The following is a 17,644-nucleotide window of genomic DNA, read 5'->3' on the forward strand; positions in this document are numbered from 1 at the left end:
TGAAGGGAGAACTAGCACACTGCATAATTCCATGGAGTCCCCTATTAATGGAGCTGGGCAATCATAGGTCGTGGGCAAGTTTTGCTCACTGCAACGATGTTCATGGTGCACTGTTAAATTCCCCCTCATAGGAACAGGTTACAGTCATGAGTATGTAAAGGGGTGTGCTTGCGACTATTGCTATTATAGGAGCTCACTTTGTTTCCTACCTGTGGTAAACTGATATTCTAGGAAGAAGTCTCACATGCACCCCAGCCATGCCCCCAAATGGTCTCCCATTTACTTCGGCTCCTCATAAAACTCAATACAGGCCTTTGAAATCAATCAGTCACTATATCAGTGGTGGCAGCTGCCTACTGCGGCTGGTGGGGTGAAAGGCAGGAGCAGGTAGGACCAGGGGTCACAACAGCCATTTTTGTCTGTTTCTTGTCATAGTTCCTTGCCTTTGCTTTAAACCAAAGCAAACACAACATGCCCAGTCTTTCTGCTGCTTCCTGAGCAGTCTCAAAAAAGGTATTTTGGCTCAGCTCCCTTGTCTCAGAATTGCAGAATTCTGGTTGACAAGAGCCCTGAATAAATTCTGGTTGGCCCAGGGGCACCAAGAAATATTTTGAAGTGCTTGCAGGAGACTGGCTGAGGGCATAGGTTTAGATTCTAAAATAAACCACTTGATGCATTAACTGTGTCCCTGTCGGCTAGGTACTGGCCAATCTCAAGGAAAGAAGGCCACTTGGTGGGTCTGAATATTCTCCCTGAATATTTTAATATCTCTTCCTCTGAAGTGTTATGGAGGCAGGGTTAGGTCATGGCGACTGAATTTCATGCTCTTTATTCAGCTCATAGTGGTGAGGAGGAATGGAAGTTCCCCCAGAATGTGTCTGCTTTATATACATTATTTACACAATGGGCCACATGTGATTGGCTAATTCCGGGATTCTCCTGTAGGCCAATCGTATTGCGGATTCACTTCCATCTGGAGTGGATTGGGTGGCTCCTGAGGACCAATCAGACTGCTGCATTCTGAATCCTATTGTTCTAGGACCAATCAGACTCTGCATTTTGGATCCTATTCAACTCAGTACATAACAGCAACGCAGGCTCCAAGAAGGAAGACAGGCAGAGAATGCATAATTACAATGTGGGAGAGGGTGAAAGGAAGAGTTGGTCTCAAGTTCTGAGCTTAAAGAGCAGGGGCAGATCTTGATAATATGCTGCTCTGTGCGAGGTCATTTGATGCCCTCCCTCCAGCCCAAATGGCACTGGCTTAAGCCAGGGTTTGGGAAGGAGGCATGAGGCTCTGGCAGCATCTTAGAGCCCTCTTCTAGGACCCTGTCTGAGCCCCCATGTCTCCTTCTCAAAGTTGGGTAAGTGGACTTTGGGAAGGTGCCCTCCTTGACTGAGTGCCCAGTGCAGCCACGCTGCTTGTACTGCCCTAAATCCACCTCTGTAAAGGGGAACTGTGGGTTGGGGGAGGCTGCTGTTCCTGTTCCTTTTGCTCTTATGAGCCAACCACCCATTTGCCCACCCAGTGGCGTAGTGTGGGGGTGCAGGGGGGGGGCGGCTGCACCGGGCGCAACTTCTGGGGGTTAGGGTTAGGGGGCGCAAATCCACGGGTTAGGGGGCGCAAATTACTTGCCTTGCCCCGGGTGCTGACAACCCACGCTACGCCACTGTGCCCATCTTGTGTATGAAAGGACAATATAGGGGGCTTTTGTGTGTGTTTTTAAAGCAAACAATGTCTTGCCTATTTAAAAAAAACAAGCGACCAGGAGTGTTGCACAGAAACCACACAGAATGCAAAAAGAAAAGAAGCTTGTTCTTAAAAGATTCATTACAGTTTAATGTGTTTCGTCTTGTTCAGGAAATATCCTACAAAGAATTTTTAAAAAATGGAAAGTCAGTCACAGACTACAGACATAAGACAGTTGTATACAGTATTATTTAAAATGCTCAAAACACTGGAAAGATAAGTGTTTTGAAAAGGAAAGAAATTCTAGCCAGCATTTAAAAACAGTATGTTAATAGGAAAGCATTTCAAAACTCTCAATTACAGCGAAAAAGTCAGTACTTCTCATGGTGCTGGATAGAAAACAGCTATTTCATGGACGCTGAAAGTTTGAGGTATTTGTTGCACTAAGTTTTGAAATGGTAACTTATTAAAGTTTACTTAATGTTTTTTTAGCTGTGGACACACCTAGCTTTGCTCCAGCCTCTCCTCTAACCCATTACGAGCTGCCCAAGGGCAGAGGCGATGGGGAGGCGATGGAGAGGCAGAGGGATGTTCCCTTGCAGCTGGGGCAGCTGTCGTTCAGGATAAGCACCGACTCAGCCTCCTCCCTGAGCTCTGGAGCTGGCCAGGAAAATAGGGACATTCCAGGATCAAATCAGAAGCAAGGATGGCTTTCATCGTTCTGGGACTGTCCCTGGAAAAATCAAGACACTTCCAGGGCGTGAAATGCATACTCCATCTATATCAGTGGCTATCGAAAGCAGTCAGACATAAATCAAAACCTGCAATCACACCATCTCCACTTACGTTTGGAGAATTTGGGATACTTCACAGCAGCTAGTACTGTAATGAGTCATTCATATATCTTAAAAGCGGAAAGGAAGCCGGCGTCGCTGCCTATGGTGCCTCAAAAGAACTTTCTTGAGCTACCGTACAAAGAAGAGAGCTTTAAGGATGTTCACCCGCTTGACAAATGTGAATCTTTTCCTTTGTATTCCGCTAACACCCAGTACTCCCACGCACACTGACAAAGCAAACGCTTCTTTATTATTCAGGTCTGCGGTGCAAGAAGCCAAATGATCATTTAATTTACAGTTCTGAAGAAGAGAGTAGTTAAGTACTCCAACGCGTTCAGATGTCTTTAAGAAAAAAAGGAAAGAAAAAATATCTCTCTCCCTGGGCAGCATTCCTGAAGACTGTGGGCACAAGTTGCCTGCTATTAATGGGCAGTTGATATCAGAGGCCCTATTGTATTGCTCGCTTGTATCAAGTGTGCCATGGAAACAAGTAGGCCTCAAAAACACATTAACCTGGGAGGATGTGAACTGAAGACAGACTTTGACTCAGTGCTAACATAGCATGGAATGAACTAGCAGGCAGATCGGATTGGCTTCGCTTGCCAGGCGAATGGGAGTGGCTTTGGACGTTACTGAACGGGAAGTTGAGTGGGTGTGTGTGTTATGTATTGAATTGAATAGGACCCAAAATGCAGCAGTCTGATTGGTCCTAGAACAATAGGATTCAGATTGCAGTGGACTGATTGGTCCTAGAACAATAGGATCCAGAATGCAGCAGTCTGATTGGTCCACAGGAGCCACCCAATCCAGCTCCAGGTGGAAGTGAATCCGCAACCTGATTGGCCTACAGGAGAATCCCGGAATTAGCCAATCACGTGGGGCCCATTGTGTAAATAATGTCTATAAAGCAGACATTCCGGGGGAAATTCCATTCCTCCTCACCACTATGAGCTGAATAAAGAGCATGAAATCCACTCTCGACTCCGAGTATATTTCAGGGCATAAGGCAAAGGGGGCTGGCACCATACATGCAGAAGTTGCACAGTTCAGTCCCCAACATCTGCAGGCAAAATAAACTCAGGTCTGGTTTGGCAACCAACAAATATTTTGCCTGGCTACTGGCATTTTTGCTTCTTTGTATCAGGCATTGTGGGAGCCAGTGTGGTGTAGTGGTTAAGAGCGGTAGTCACGTAATCTGGGAAACCGGGTTCGTGTCTCCGCTCCTCCACATGCAGCTGCTGGGTGACCTTGGGCCAGTCACACTTCTGTGAAGTCTCTCAGCCCCGCTCACCTCACAGAGTGTTTGTTGTGGGGGAGGAAGGGAAAGGAGAATGTTAGCCGCTTTGAGACTCCTGAAGGGGAGTGAAAGGCAGGATATCAAATCCAAACTCCTCCTCCTCCTCCTCCTCCTCCTCCTCCTCCTCCTCCTCCTCCTCCTCCTCCTCCTCTTCTTCTTCTTCTTCTTCTTCTTCTTCTTCTTTTTCTTCTTCTTCTTCATTGTGGCGTGGGGATGTCTCCTGATTCATCTAAATCTGCCAGGCTCCAATCTCCAAATCAGCAAAAGCCAACAGGCGCCAGTCTCTGACCTGCAAAAACTCGCCTCCAGTTCCAACTACTGAATGGATTTTTTATATATATAAAAATGATAATGACAACAGTAACAATGCCTTCATCTAGAACAGGCATGGGGAACTGGATTCCCAGGTGGTGGGCTGAATCCAGACCTCTCCTAGCCCCTGCAGCCCACTGTATTTTAGGGAGGAGGGTGCACCCACCTGTCAGCCACATATAAGAGTGCAGCACCCAAAATGGCCGTTGCAATCTTTCTCAAAAAAGTGGGATGTCCCATTTCCTCCCAGGACACTTGGCGGGTATGAAAACATGGGGGAAGTGGGGAGAAGGGAAAATGACGCACACCACCTTGAGGTTCTTAGAGGGAAAAGGTGAGGCAGGAATATAAATAAAGAAAAATAAGATGCACACAGTCACGAAATTAAAAGACGCCTGCTTCCTGGGAGAAAAGCAATGACAAACCTAGACAGCATCCTAAAAAGCAGAGACATCACCTTGCCGACAAAGGCCCGTCTAGTTAAAGCTATGGTTTTCCCAGTAGTGATGTATGGAAGTGAGAGCTGGACCACAAAGAAGGCTGATCACCAAAGAATTGATGCTTTTGAATTATGGTGCTGGAGGAAACTCTTGAGAGTCCCATGGACTGCAAGAAGATCAAACCTATCCATTCTGAAGGAAATCAGCCGAGAGTGCTCACTGGAAGGACAGATCGTGAAGCTGAGGCTCCAATACTTTGGCCACCTCATGAGAAGAGAAGACTCCCTGGAAAAGACCCTGGTGTTGGGAAAGATGGAGGGCACAAGGAGAAGGGGATGACAGAGGACGAGATGGTTGGACAGTGTTCTCGAAGCTACTAGCATGAATTTGACCAAATTGCAGGAGGCAGTGGAAGACAGGAGTGCCTGGCGTGCTCTGGTCCATGGGGTCACGAAGAGTCGGACACGAACAAATGACTAAACAACAACAAGAAGAAGATGCACACTTGCTACTGCCATCAGCAGGCACAGCCAAACACTTCTGTCTCCCTGGCTGGGGAAGCAAGCTGTGTTGGAGGCAAGCAGACAGGGCAAAGCACTGCCCCAGCTACCTCCTCAGAGGCTCTAGCTGTGCACCACTTTAATTTTTAAAATTTCTAACCCCAGGGCGAGCATAGTAGTGAGCTATGTCAATCAGACCACAGTTGGGGGGGGGGTCACAAAGCCAATGAGAGCACCGGTGTAGCAAAGAGTAGGCCAAGCACCCTCACAGCCTGGCCCCTTACTGTTCTCACTGGTCCTGCAATCCCAAAATGCCTAATAAATACTGTATAAGCAAACAGAAAGCAAACAGAGAAGGCTGCACCAAGGGCTCATCCGGATTTGGCCAGCAGCATTTCTTGTCACATGCAGGAAGGAGAATTGGTCCTTCTCCCCTCCCAAGCAGACGAAACTTGTCCCCTTTGACCATAGAGGGAAATGAACATTATTCAAAAATGAAATAAAAAACAGACCCATCCAAATGCAGACATCACTTCTGGGAGTGCTTCAGGCTACATTTAAAGCTGCCCTGCCTCTGAGCAGTTGTTCTGTCATAAAAGAAAAAAGCGCAGAGGCAGGGGAGAGTCAAGAAAAGCCCTAGGTATTTGTGTGCTAGGCTTGTCCATTGTTACATTCTGTGTGCTTTCTCGAGAACACCAAAAGCTACAAAACACATTGGTTGGGCTAGTGGGCAGACTGCTTAGGGTTCTCTCCAAGAGATTTTTGTATCTGTTTTATTTATATCATTTGCTTAAAAAAAATTTATACCGCTTAATAAAAAAAAAAAACTATAAGCTGCTTCCATAAAAGCAACAAGAACGCAACAACATTAAATAAAGGTTTCCTAAAAACTAGAATAGAACAAAACAATATATATCACAATTAAAAGCGGGCAGCGTACAGAACAAGATTCCTTGGTTTGATGCTCCTGGCAAAAACAAAACAAAAAAGCAACATTTTTATCATCCTCGGAATGTGGCAAAAAAGTCATTTAATTCCATGAGTGCTCAATATTTCAGTTTAACACACACCCCCAGAGCATTGGGTCCAATCTGGACATAGAAGAATCATGCTGAAAAAAACAGAGCCTGTCTAGAAGAGGGTGACCAGAATGGTGAGGATCTGGAAACCTATAAGGAAAGGTTGAAGGAGACATGTTTGCTCGGCAGGGAGAAGAGAATCATAGAATTGTTGAGTTGGGAGGGATGCTAAGGGTCATCTAATTCAACCCTCTGCAATGCAGGACTCTCAATGTGTGGCCCCCCACCCAATTTGAAACCATGCCGGACCCTGCTTAGCACTGCAAATGTGCTAGACCAAGGGTTGTCACACCGAAAATAGAGCAGATTTCTCCTCTCTTGCTCCAGAGGACACAACTTGAACCAATAGATGGAAACTGTAGGGAAGCAGATTTCATCTAAACAGTAAGACACGCTTCCTAACAGCAGGAGACAGCTTTGCAAAAAGGGTTGGCTCTCCTTCACATGAAGTATTTAATCAGAGACTGACAGCCATCTGCCAGGGATTCTGAAATCGTATCCTGCACTGTAGAAGCTGCACTTAGTACCTAGGGTGGATTAAATGGGCTCCAAGATACCTTCCAACTCTATGATTCTGTGAAAACTCATTGTGGAATATATTGCATGGTTTCATTCGATAGGATCTGAATTAAATCAATTACCTCCTCTGCTGGTGATTTTTCAGGTATGTAAAAAATAATAATATTGCAATCAATGCTTTGCCAAGAGATGCTACCGCATTAGGTTTGTGTATCAGCATGTTCATCTGTTAAGAAATGCTGCCTTCCTTTGCTATGTCTCTTAGGCGATAATCACTTACCCGGGAGTAAACCTCATTGAACTCAGTGGGATTTGTAGTGTTCAAGATTATTGGTTAGTAATTTTTACTGTTAAAAAATGATAGTACCCAACAATTATAAAGGAGTCTACTAACACATGATTACTTGCAGAAGTCAAGGCATATCAAGACTTCTCAGTTTGTTGCAGCATAATGGGTATGAAAGAACTGCCACCAATTTGGTAATCTAGTATCAGCACAGACAAAAAAAATTGTAGCCAACTGCGCAGTTCCAAATCCATCGGGTATACCATTAAATTCATTTCCCAATCCTGCAGCATTCAGGATCAAAAACATGGAAATGGAAATTAAACTATTTGTTATCTACCAGTTGCAAATCTGAATGCCAGTCAAAACAGGTTCCTAAATTCTACAACCACAGTTGATAATAACAGAAGTTACCAGCAAAAAAACAAACAGCAGCATAATGGGAAACAAATTGATCCTATTACTGCTGCAGCTGAATCAGAGTCTAATTTGCACACATGCTTATGAAAAAGCGTTGTGAGCGTGGCATGAAAAGCAACAGCATCCTCAGGTTTGCAGATATGAAACACAGCAAGTTATACATTCATCAATCATTTTGCAAGAGAAATCAAACCTAAGCTACAAATCACCAGCATTATAGCAACATGCTATTTTATAAAAAGCAGCACGCTTCTGAATCAGAGATCACTGTGTGCTTCATAATTCACAAGAAAGGCATTTTACTTACAAGGCTTCTTAAGCAAATTGATCATTTTGAACGGCAGGTGAGAGGCAGAAGCAGAGAGCCTTTCCTGCTTTGATCCCCTTCAAAGGAAAAACTGAAACTATGAGATCACGGATGGAAAAAATTATCCCAAAATTGGTTAAAGAATATTTAAAAGCAAATGAAGTTTGTGTGGGCACAGCCTGGTGGTTCAAGTTGAAAATACATGGGCTATATTTGGATTTCAGAAAAAAAGAAACGCCCACAGATGTCTTTGGAAAGTAAAGAAGCCTCTAGCAGGAATTGTTCCTACTCAGTAAAAGTCAGCAAGGCAGGGCTCAAATTATATAACAGAAGGAAATGGGGAGGGGGAACCTTAACAAAATGTACAAGCCCCAACTTCAAACCTCCTCCCCAGTTTAATCAAGTCATGACAACTCTTGTTGTTGTTGTTTAGTCGTTTAGTCGTGTCCGACTTTTCGTGACCCCATGGACCAGAGCACGCCAGGCACTTCTGTCCTCCACTGACAACTCCACTGACAACTCTATGGACTTCTAAAAAAAACAGTAGCTTAAGGGACCACCAGAAAAAGATTGGGTTGGAGATCTTTTGCCTCCCCACTAATTCAAGCACTACAGAAAGATTTAGCATAGGAATAATGAGCTTGGGCCCCACAGCTACCTCAAATATTGTAAAATATATCCCATTGACTTGTGTGATGACTTAGCCACACCACATCAGAGCGAAAACATATGTGCCTTGATAATTATGGGCTGAATGCATAGGCTGGAACTAAACTGTTAAGGAACAGAAAGAAGGTGGCTGCTGAAAATAGAAGCCCAGTTTTGTGATACCTTTTCCTCAAGAATGTATAGTACTATTTACCTCATATCTTGACATCAGCCAGTGGCATGGAGCAGGAACAGAGGGAGATTCAGCAAAATGATATCAAGGCATGAGGTAAATTGGAGAAAGGTGGACTTAACATGCCAGCACTTGGAACTGAGCTTGAGAATGAACTGGTGACTAATATAGTAGATTCAAAACTGACTTAATAGTTGCCATCCAGCTGGTCCAAGCCAATGATCATGAAGCAGTATATATTCTGCTAACGACAGTTTCTGATCATTCCTCTGAGGCAGTCCCTACATACAGCACTGAAGACCGTGGTGAGGCCATTTCTGTCCCGGTGGGATTGCAGTTAGCACATTAGCCTCAGCTAGTAAGAAGTACCTGCGAGCCTCAGAGGCCATTTGTCTCTTCAAAGAAAACGGCAGATCTAAGTTACGACGTCTGATATTTCAGGGAGAGCATCGCCCAGCCCACAACAAGCTCAACATCACCTCCAAGTCCAGATGAGTCACTCCTCACCACACCCCCGTCTTATCTTGATTGGGTTAGTTACTGACCACAGCCCTATTCAAGTATTAGGGCTGATTAGGGAATGTCAACATGAGCAGGAGCTGGAGATACGTATCGACTCCATCCCTCAAAGCCCTCATGTGAACGAGCCTCCACTCCTGACTTCCCCATATTGAGTGGGAAGCTCTGAAGAGGCCTCAAAGGCTTTTCAACTGCACACCCTGAGAAGCTCCCACACACAATCAGGAACTCTGCCTTATCAGGGTTCCTGAGAACCACACAGGTCTTTAGCCACCGGAAGTGGAGTATACAGGGTCCAGTATACAGCGATATTGGGGTGGCGGCATCAGAATGCATGCCTCCCATGGCCTCTCTTCCTTTTTTTTTCTTTTTCCCCCCAAAAGATATTTATTAAAGTTTTTAAAATATAACAATGAAAATGAAAAATAAAAAGAAACAAAATACAAAATACAACATAAAAACAATTAAAAAACAAATAATTTTCCATAACATATCTTCCTTACGCTTATTTCCCCAGACCTCCTCATACCTCCCTTCTTTGTATTCCACTTCAATTTGTTAGTTCAGCAAATCCTTACCATTAAGCTTTTACCCATTTGTAAACCATTTTTTGTATCTCCTAAAGCATTACAGCTGGAAACCCCTTAGTTTCTATCCAACATCCTTCTAACATTCATTAATTTTACAATATTTCTGTAAATAGTCTTTAAATTTCTTCCAGTCTTCTTTCACCAACTCTTCTCCCTGGTCCCATGGCCTCTCTTCCTGTTTACATCCCCTACTCAGGCTGGGCTAGAATTTCAGGACTGCTACAGCTTCAGCCAAGTTTGATGAAATGGTTAAATAGAGCAGGGTTCCATTGGCTTAACACTTTGCCCCTAAATCCCTGGAAAACATTACTTGACATACTAATATAGATAGACTTATTAAAATAGCAGGAGCATCTACTGCCCATCAATGCCCATTAAAAAGCTTACATAATTACCTGCCAAGCTATACAAAAGCCTAGAGAAAAAGATGGCCAAGTCTTCACAATAGAGCATGTCTGCGCTCTCTGACAATGTGTAATTAAGGGCAGTTTCCTTCTCTAGCTGTGTCTTTTATATAGGAATAGGGGGAAAGTAACAACTCTTAGCATGACCTTTGGGGAAATGCATTAGCAGCACTGACACCAATTTCACATTTTATTTCAATTGCCTGCTTCAAGGCGAGCAATAGCCTCTGGGCCTGCTAAGAGCTTCTTTAACTAAAATCTAGATATAAATCTTTCACGGTCACTTTATCACAGCTTATGAAGCTGTTTTCTTCTCTTCTTTCAAATATGCATTATGCTCAACCTTAGACAATGGGGTAAGAGAGTTTGAATTGATGCCAGAGTTAGACCTTGAACTCAAGACAACGTGCCGGTTCAGCAAATACACACCCTGGTGAGGGGGAAAAAAAGAAGTGAGCTCCAGATGCCTGTCAGCGCAGATGAATGTTAACAAAATGTAAATCAACCAAAATTAGCAAAAGGTTGCAAAAATTGCCCTATTAAAAACAAAGCATCACTACGCCCAACAGTTACACGGAGGGCTGAATGTGTTGTCTGTGAAAAGAACAGTGGTACCTCGGGTTACAAACACCTCAGGTTACAAATGCTTTGGGTTACAAACTCCACTAACCCGGAAGTAGTACCTTGGGTTGACAACTTTGCCTCAGGATGAGAATGGAAATTGTGCGCCGGCGGCACGGTGGCCCCATTAGCGAAAGCGCGCCTCAGGTTAAGAACAGTTTCGGGTTAAGAACAGACCTCCGGAACGAATTAAGTCTGTACCCCAAGGTACCACTGTAGTAGGACTGGTTCCAGTGAGAGCACACCGCCCATGTTCTCCTAAAATCTTTAATCCGCCTCTCCTATTGCTTTCTCAAGTACCACAAGAGCAGTAGGGAAGATCGACTGGGGATTGCAAGTTCTAGAGCCGTGGTTCGCAACGTGGCGCACACCCCACGGGGGGCAATTTAAGAATGAATTATTAACACTGTTGAGTTATTAGAATGGGTTATTAAGCCTTTTAGGCTTCCTCCACGTGAATAGGAGTTCACTTTTTGAATAATAAGAATTATATGTCATGGGGGCAGGGCATCAGGATTTTAGAGGTGCTTAGGTGGGGCATGGCCAAAAAAAGGTTGGGAACCACTGTTTTAGAACTGCATTTGGTGGGCCACACATTTAGGGACCTCAGCCTGTCCCACACATTTGTGCTAGCCATGGGAAATAGCAAAGGATTATTATGTTTAATCATAAGATATTTATTCATTTAGGTATCAAACTGAAATTTTATCAATAGGTTATTATTACAGCTGGGCGACTTATCAATTTATTGTCTGAAACTGGTATGATGTACAGATCGCAATACAGGTTGCAGACTTTTTGAGCTGGCAATATACATCGCCGCTCCCCAACCACTGCCAGCACAGCACATTTTACTCCCAATCTCTTTCCTCCAGAGTGATCCAGCTCTGAGGGCCTTCTGGCGGTTCACTCACTGTGAGAAGTGAGGTTACAGGGAACCAGGCAGAGGGCCTTCTCAGTAGTCGTGGAACGCCCTCCCGCCAGATGTCACAGAAAAAACAGCTATCTGACTTTTAGAAAACATCTGATGGCAGCCCTGCTCAGGGATGTTTTTAATGTTTGATGTTGTATTGTGTTTTAATTTGTTGGAAGCCACCCAGAGTGGCTGGGGAAACCCAGTCAGATGGGCGGCATATAAATAAATTATTATTATTATTATTATTATTATTATTATTATTATTATTATTATTATTATTATTATTATTATTATTAGGTGGCTCATTCATAAGTCAGGAGGAACCTGTGCAATCATTTAAACAGTATTCCAGCAGTTCCCATGCAATTATGGTAACTTCATAAGGACTCCACACTGATAATTGAAGGTGTTTGTCTGAGCTTGCTAGTGGAGAGAGCAGTCTCTGCTGCTAATGCTCATCCTTGCATTTCAGCAATGACATAACTCTTAAGTATTCATATTTTACTCAAAAAGAGACCTGCTGGCACCTTGCCTTTCTTGTCTAATTAAAGTTGGAGATCCTTTAAGCTCCTTCCAGTATTGTTTTTTCTCATACGTATCTGCTGACAGGTAAATTCCACTGCCACTTTTCATGGATTGGGTGGTTAAAAAAACATTCATGCACAGCCAGAGAGATAAAAACTGCAAACTGAAAGAAGGGTAAAACACCGTTGTAAGGGGTGGGAGAAAGGCAATGAATTTAGTGAGGTCACACAGCACGCTTCAACACACAATGAAATTATTCTCTTCAGCTGAATAATTTCATGTCAGTACACTGCACCAATAGTCACAGCAAAAACAAACAAAACTCACGCTATTTGCAATTATAAAGAGACAGAACCATCACAATGCTATCTGCAACCATTAGTTCTCTTTATGCTTCCACTTTCTCCAGTTCCAACCCAACTATTGGGCCAATGGAACATCTGCCCCAAGCACAGCTTGTGACCCAGTGACCAACGGACAAGTACTGATTGCCCCTGTACTACCCTATGACCTCTTAGAAGTGTAGATATGAGGGAACTTATAATAAAGACCAGTGAAAAAATAACCAGGTTCAGTCTTTTATTCTGTCTCCAGTTATGGAGTCAGCTTTGGGGAAAGTTATGAGGACAAAATCTCATATAACATTTTCCTGTGCGAAAAGGCTAAAGTGATTGGGCCTTGTCAGTTGGGTGAGGGGATTGTCTCAGGGGAGACTTGACAATATGTTTATAAATTAATGCATGGGGAAAACAGAGAGGAAGCTTTTCTCCCCCTCTCAAAAAAACTAGAATTTGGAGCAGCCTTACCCCTCACAGAGCTACAATTCTCAGCATCCGGGACACAGCTAAAGCAGTTTGCAAAATTCTTCAGGTGGGGAATGTGTTTTGAATGTGCTTTAAATATATGATGTGTACGCAGCCACAATCAAATGTATGGCTTTCTTCACTATGAGATGAAGTGATGCCTTCAAAGGAGAATTAGACCCATTCACGTTGAATAGACCCATCAGTGAGGAACAGTTGAGAGAATTGGGTATGTTTAGCCTGGAAAAGTGGAGACTGAGAGGAGATAGCCACCTTTGAATATCAAAAGGGCTGTCGAATGGAGGATGGAGCTCTGCTCTGGAGGGTAGGACCTGAACGAATGGCTTCAAGGTACAAGGAAGAAGATTCTGACTACATGTCAGGAAGACCTTTGACAGTAAGAGCTGCCTGACAGTAGAATGGACTCCCTTGAGAGGCTGCGGACTCTCCTCCTTTGGAAGTTTTTGAGCAGAGGTAGGGTGGCCATGTCATGTTGGATGGTCACCTGTCATGTATGATTTAGTCAAGATTCCTGCATTGCAGGGGGTGGAGTAGATGGGCCCTTGGGGTCCCTTCCAACTATACAATTCTACGAAAGCCACTGAACATCAGTTGCTAGGGAACAACAATGGAAGAGGGCAATTGCCTTCAGGCTTGCTTCTGAGTTTCCTGGAAGCATCTGTCACTGTGGAAGCAGAATGGCGGGTTAGAATTACTAGACAAACTTCCAGCCTCTCAGCAGGAGTCTTACATCCCTTCTTATATTCTTATCCATTTAAAAAAGCTAATCTCGTGCAAGCATTTCATGTTTTCAGATTGGGACTGCTTCTGGAATACTGGAATATTTAGCTGTCTGTCAATTTGGGTCCCCTCCCGCATCAGTATGATTTCCATCCTATGACCTTGGGCTATAGTACCATTGGCTGTTGACCTGGCACAAATCCTTTAAGAGGCTGCTTCTCTTCTCCAACTCCTTGTATGAAGCGAGTGTAAGCAGGGCATCAATAATTCACAACTAGTGCCTTATTTCCACATCAGCAACAATAATATGTCTCTGTCTTAAGTGTGCGTTTCTTGTCTCCCCTCTTTCTTAGGTAGTGAGGCTGATTTCTTTGGAGAGGTTGTGTTCCCCTTCAGGGCAGAGGAAGAAAGCCTAAAGAAAAAGGAACGACTCCTTACACATACCCCACCCTAAGTTGCTTTCTGGCCTCAGTGCAAGCCGAACCACGTGCCAAGTTCTGAAATAGCTGCTGTAGCTGTTGCAAACTCTTAAGTGTAGGCTGCCGAAATCCAACAAATTATGAGCTTATATTGCAAGTATATCTGTTCAGGATTTCAATGGGAACACTTCCATGTGTAGCGCTATGGGAGAGAGAGCAAAACTCTGACTAAAATAGCAGCAATGGGGTACTTTTTAGCAAGAGTATGTCTCTTGATGCATGAGGGCGCAAAGTTTTGAGTGACGTGGAATGCTTCATTCAGTATGTGTTAGCCTCAAAGCTTTTTAAAACACTTGCATTGCTTGTCTTTTTTTATAGCTTATTCTCTGGGGTAAACGTGGAAATAGCTGCCTTTGCTCTGCATTCCTGGTTGGGGTCATCCTATCCCATTAACAGGAAGTGTTGTTCGACTCTGGCTGCCCAAATGACTGGTAGTATTAATGTCACATTGAAAAGCCCATGGCTTGTAAGTAATACCCTAAATGGGTTTATGTAACAAAAATAGTCCATTGCCCTCATAATTTCAGTTCTAAATATCTACTGCGTGACCCTTAGCACTCGACTACCTGATTTAAGAGTTTCAAGGCCTTATGTGACATCAGGGTACATAAACCACTTGCAGCCTTCAGCTTTTGTCTTCTTGGGGTGTTAGAAAATAGGAAGGTATCTTATTTAGCTCAATACAGTCATACCTCGGTTTTTGAACAGCTTAGTTCTCGAACGTTTTGGCTCCCGAACGCCGCTTCTGGAGAACCAGAGCAGTGCACGGAAACACCGTTTACCTTCCTGCCGGAGCGGTACCTATTTATCTACTTGCACTTTGATGTGCTTTCAAACTGCTAGGTTAGCAGGAACAGGGACCGAGCAACGGGAGCTCACCCTGTCGCAGGGATTCAAACTGCTGACCTTCTGATTGGCAAGTCCTAGGCTCTGTGGTTTAACCCACAGCGCCACCCGCGTCCCTTTGGGGACACAGCCCTATTATCTACGCCGACTGGTAGCAGCACTAGCTAATTTCAGGCAGGATTCCTTCTCAGGCTTACTTGGAGTTGCGACAGATTGTGAGTGGGACCTTTGGCATGTAAAACAAAAGCTCTTCTGTGTCTATGGTGACATTAGACTAGGTTCAGCCACTGGTTACAGGCAACATTTGCAGCTGTAGGAACCTGGGGTCTCTCTCTGCTGTGCAGATTTTGCCCCCCCCCCCTTAATGTTTCGGTTGGTTGGCATCTGTCTATCTCAGGAAGCAATGGAGGAGTGCGCCTTTGGGGGTGAAGTCAAAAGGCTGGAAGGTTACATGGTGCTGGTGTTTTCCCAAGCAATTTCCAAAAGAAAATATGCACCACAAAATCAATTAAAATAACACGGATGTGAACCTCCAAAAGGATTAACCAATTCTCAAATTCTGTCTCTTTAATTTGCATCCCAAAGCAAAAGTTTAGAGTTTTGTTTTTTTCCAATACCTGCAGCATTGCTATCCAGTCCCTCAGACTGAACATTGTGTTCTGTATCTCTTTCATCTGTAGCCATGGTTTTGCTAAATGTTACGGAAACAAAATTACAGCATGACAAAGTTTACATTGATTTATCGTGGGATTCAGGTTTAACACCATTAGAGTGCAGGCTCGTTTCAGCATTGTCTGATTAACAATGAAATGAACCATACCTTAGCTGGGTTCCCCCCGCCCCAGAAAGGCAATGTGCAAGATACAATGGCTCCAACTTATTTTAATTACTTTTCCTTTTTCACACAACACGGGAATGGAGATTACCTTTCATAAACAATGATGAGAGTTGTAGTTTTTCTCGTTTATACCGTCATCAGGCAAAACAAATGAGCTTGGGCATGATAAGGTTTGAACTGCATAATTGTTTTTTTCATTACAACTAGTTTATGCCAGCTGCTCACCTCCCCAGGAGCCACGGGGAAGGGAGGGAAACAAAAAAAACACCATGCTCTGAAATCTTGACGTTTAAAAAAAATGCCACATCAAAAGCTAGCATTAGGAAACCCTGCCTTGGAGGAAACAAGGGAGGAGGAAGGCAACTCCTGTGAACTGAGTAAAATCTAGGACAGGCATCCCCAAACTTGGCCCTCCAGATGTTTTGAGACTACAACTCCCATCATCCCCAGCTAACAGGACCAGTGGTCAGGGATGATGGGAATTGTAGTCCCAAAACATCTGGAGGGCCGAGTTTGGGGATGCCTGGTCTAGGAGGTGGGGAGTATGGGCAGGTGGGGGAGAAAAGGTAGAAGAGAGAAGGATGAAGGAAAAGGAAAAGGGATGAGAAAGTGATTCGAAAGACAATGTGGTACGGACAAGGGGGAAATATGGGAGACGGTCAGAAGAAGGAAGGAACTGAGAATTAAAGAGGACACAAGGAAGGAAATGATGGTTGCAAAGAGAAAGGAAGGGTGTGGGATGGGGGCAAACAGTGGGAAAGAGAAAATGCTGAAAGAACTACTGAGAAAAGGAATGAGTAAGAATGGGAAAGCGAGAAGGAAGAGAAAGGAAAGTGAAAGGAGGAGTGAAAGTGAAAGACAGGGTTGTTGTTTTTCTTCTCTAGCTCAAACTCTCCAAAGTTATGGGTCTAGAGCTGGGGGGCACTTAAAACTACAAGCTGGAACCTGAAGCATAGCAGTTACCTGCTCTGGGGACACGTCAAAGGGGCAAGGCTCCCATTTATACCAAGTCTGGCCAATCCAGAGAATTATTGCAGAGATAACTGTTGCAGACCCCATTCCCTTTTACCCCTGCAGAGAGTGGTAGGGAGTGAACAAAACAGATCACAAAGGGTGTGCTGGATAAAATAGGACTTTAAATTTATTCCCCGCCACCCAACTAGTCTGGAGGAAAAATGGTGACAAGGACATTCATGGATCAAAAAGGAAAAGATGACTGTGAAGGAAACATAGAAAATAGATAGCTTTAATAAAGCAGAACTAAATGTAGGCTTTTCGTATTTTGCACCAGACAAAGGAATTAAGACAGAGCAGAAAGTATGCCTGTGTGTGTCTCTCTGTGTGTCTGAAACTATTACCAAAGAGGAAATGGAATAGCAGACTTTAGAGGCTTGAACAGACTAAAGAGGGTGTGTGTGTGTGTGTGTGTGTGAGAGAGAGAGAGAGAGAGAGAGAGAGAGAGAGAGAAGAAAGAGAGCAACAGTAGATAGGTCATCAAAAAGTAAACCCTTAGCCTGAAACAACATACCAAATAATTAATGGCAACAATGGGTTTCAGCACTATAGCAACATGCAATAATTCAACAGACAGCTGAAAAATAAAAATTATTCAGTGTGCTGTTTCATATCGTGCTGCAGCCAATGAAGGATTCTTAAAAAACCCAGAATTATCTGCATGGTGACATGAAATAAGTATGGTGGTAAAGTAGATGTATAACTCTGGCAATCCGGAGTAAACAGGATATGTTTATCCACTTGGCTCCAAATATTAAGAACTGTAGGTGATTGGGAATCAGCATATATTTGAAGGAATGCAGTAACGCCAACACAACTCG

The 17,644-nt window shown here is 43.8% G+C and overlaps 1 protein-coding gene and 1 long non-coding RNA gene across 5 annotated transcripts in view; one reads left to right on the forward strand and one right to left on the reverse strand.

The window, feature by feature from the left end:
• The window catches only part of CRACD (capping protein inhibiting regulator of actin dynamics), a 114,278-nt gene that overhangs the window by 53,262 nt on the left and 43,372 nt on the right, over positions 1 to 17,644 (reverse strand). Inside the window, exon 1 of one of the 4 annotated variants that reach the window (XM_081208653.1) lies at positions 7,687 to 7,808. The exons of the other annotated variants lie outside the window; for them this stretch is intronic. Within the exon in view, the coding sequence (XP_081064779.1) occupies positions 7,687 to 7,711 (25 nt within the window). The 5' untranslated portion in view covers positions 7,712 to 7,808. Of the gene's footprint in view, positions 1 to 7,686; positions 7,809 to 17,644 lie in introns of those variants that run through there. 4 annotated transcript variants of the gene reach the window in all.
• Positions 6,460 to 14,866, forward strand: LOC308595227. Its single transcript, XR_014011941.1, has 2 exons — positions 6,460 to 6,818; positions 14,000 to 14,866. It is a non-coding gene; the product is annotated as an uncharacterized lncRNA (long non-coding RNA).

The sequence above is a fragment of the Podarcis bocagei genome (genome assembly GCF_964188305.1).
Source record: "Podarcis bocagei genome assembly, chromosome: 9".
Lineage (NCBI taxonomy): Eukaryota > Metazoa > Chordata > Lepidosauria > Squamata > Lacertidae > Podarcis > Podarcis bocagei.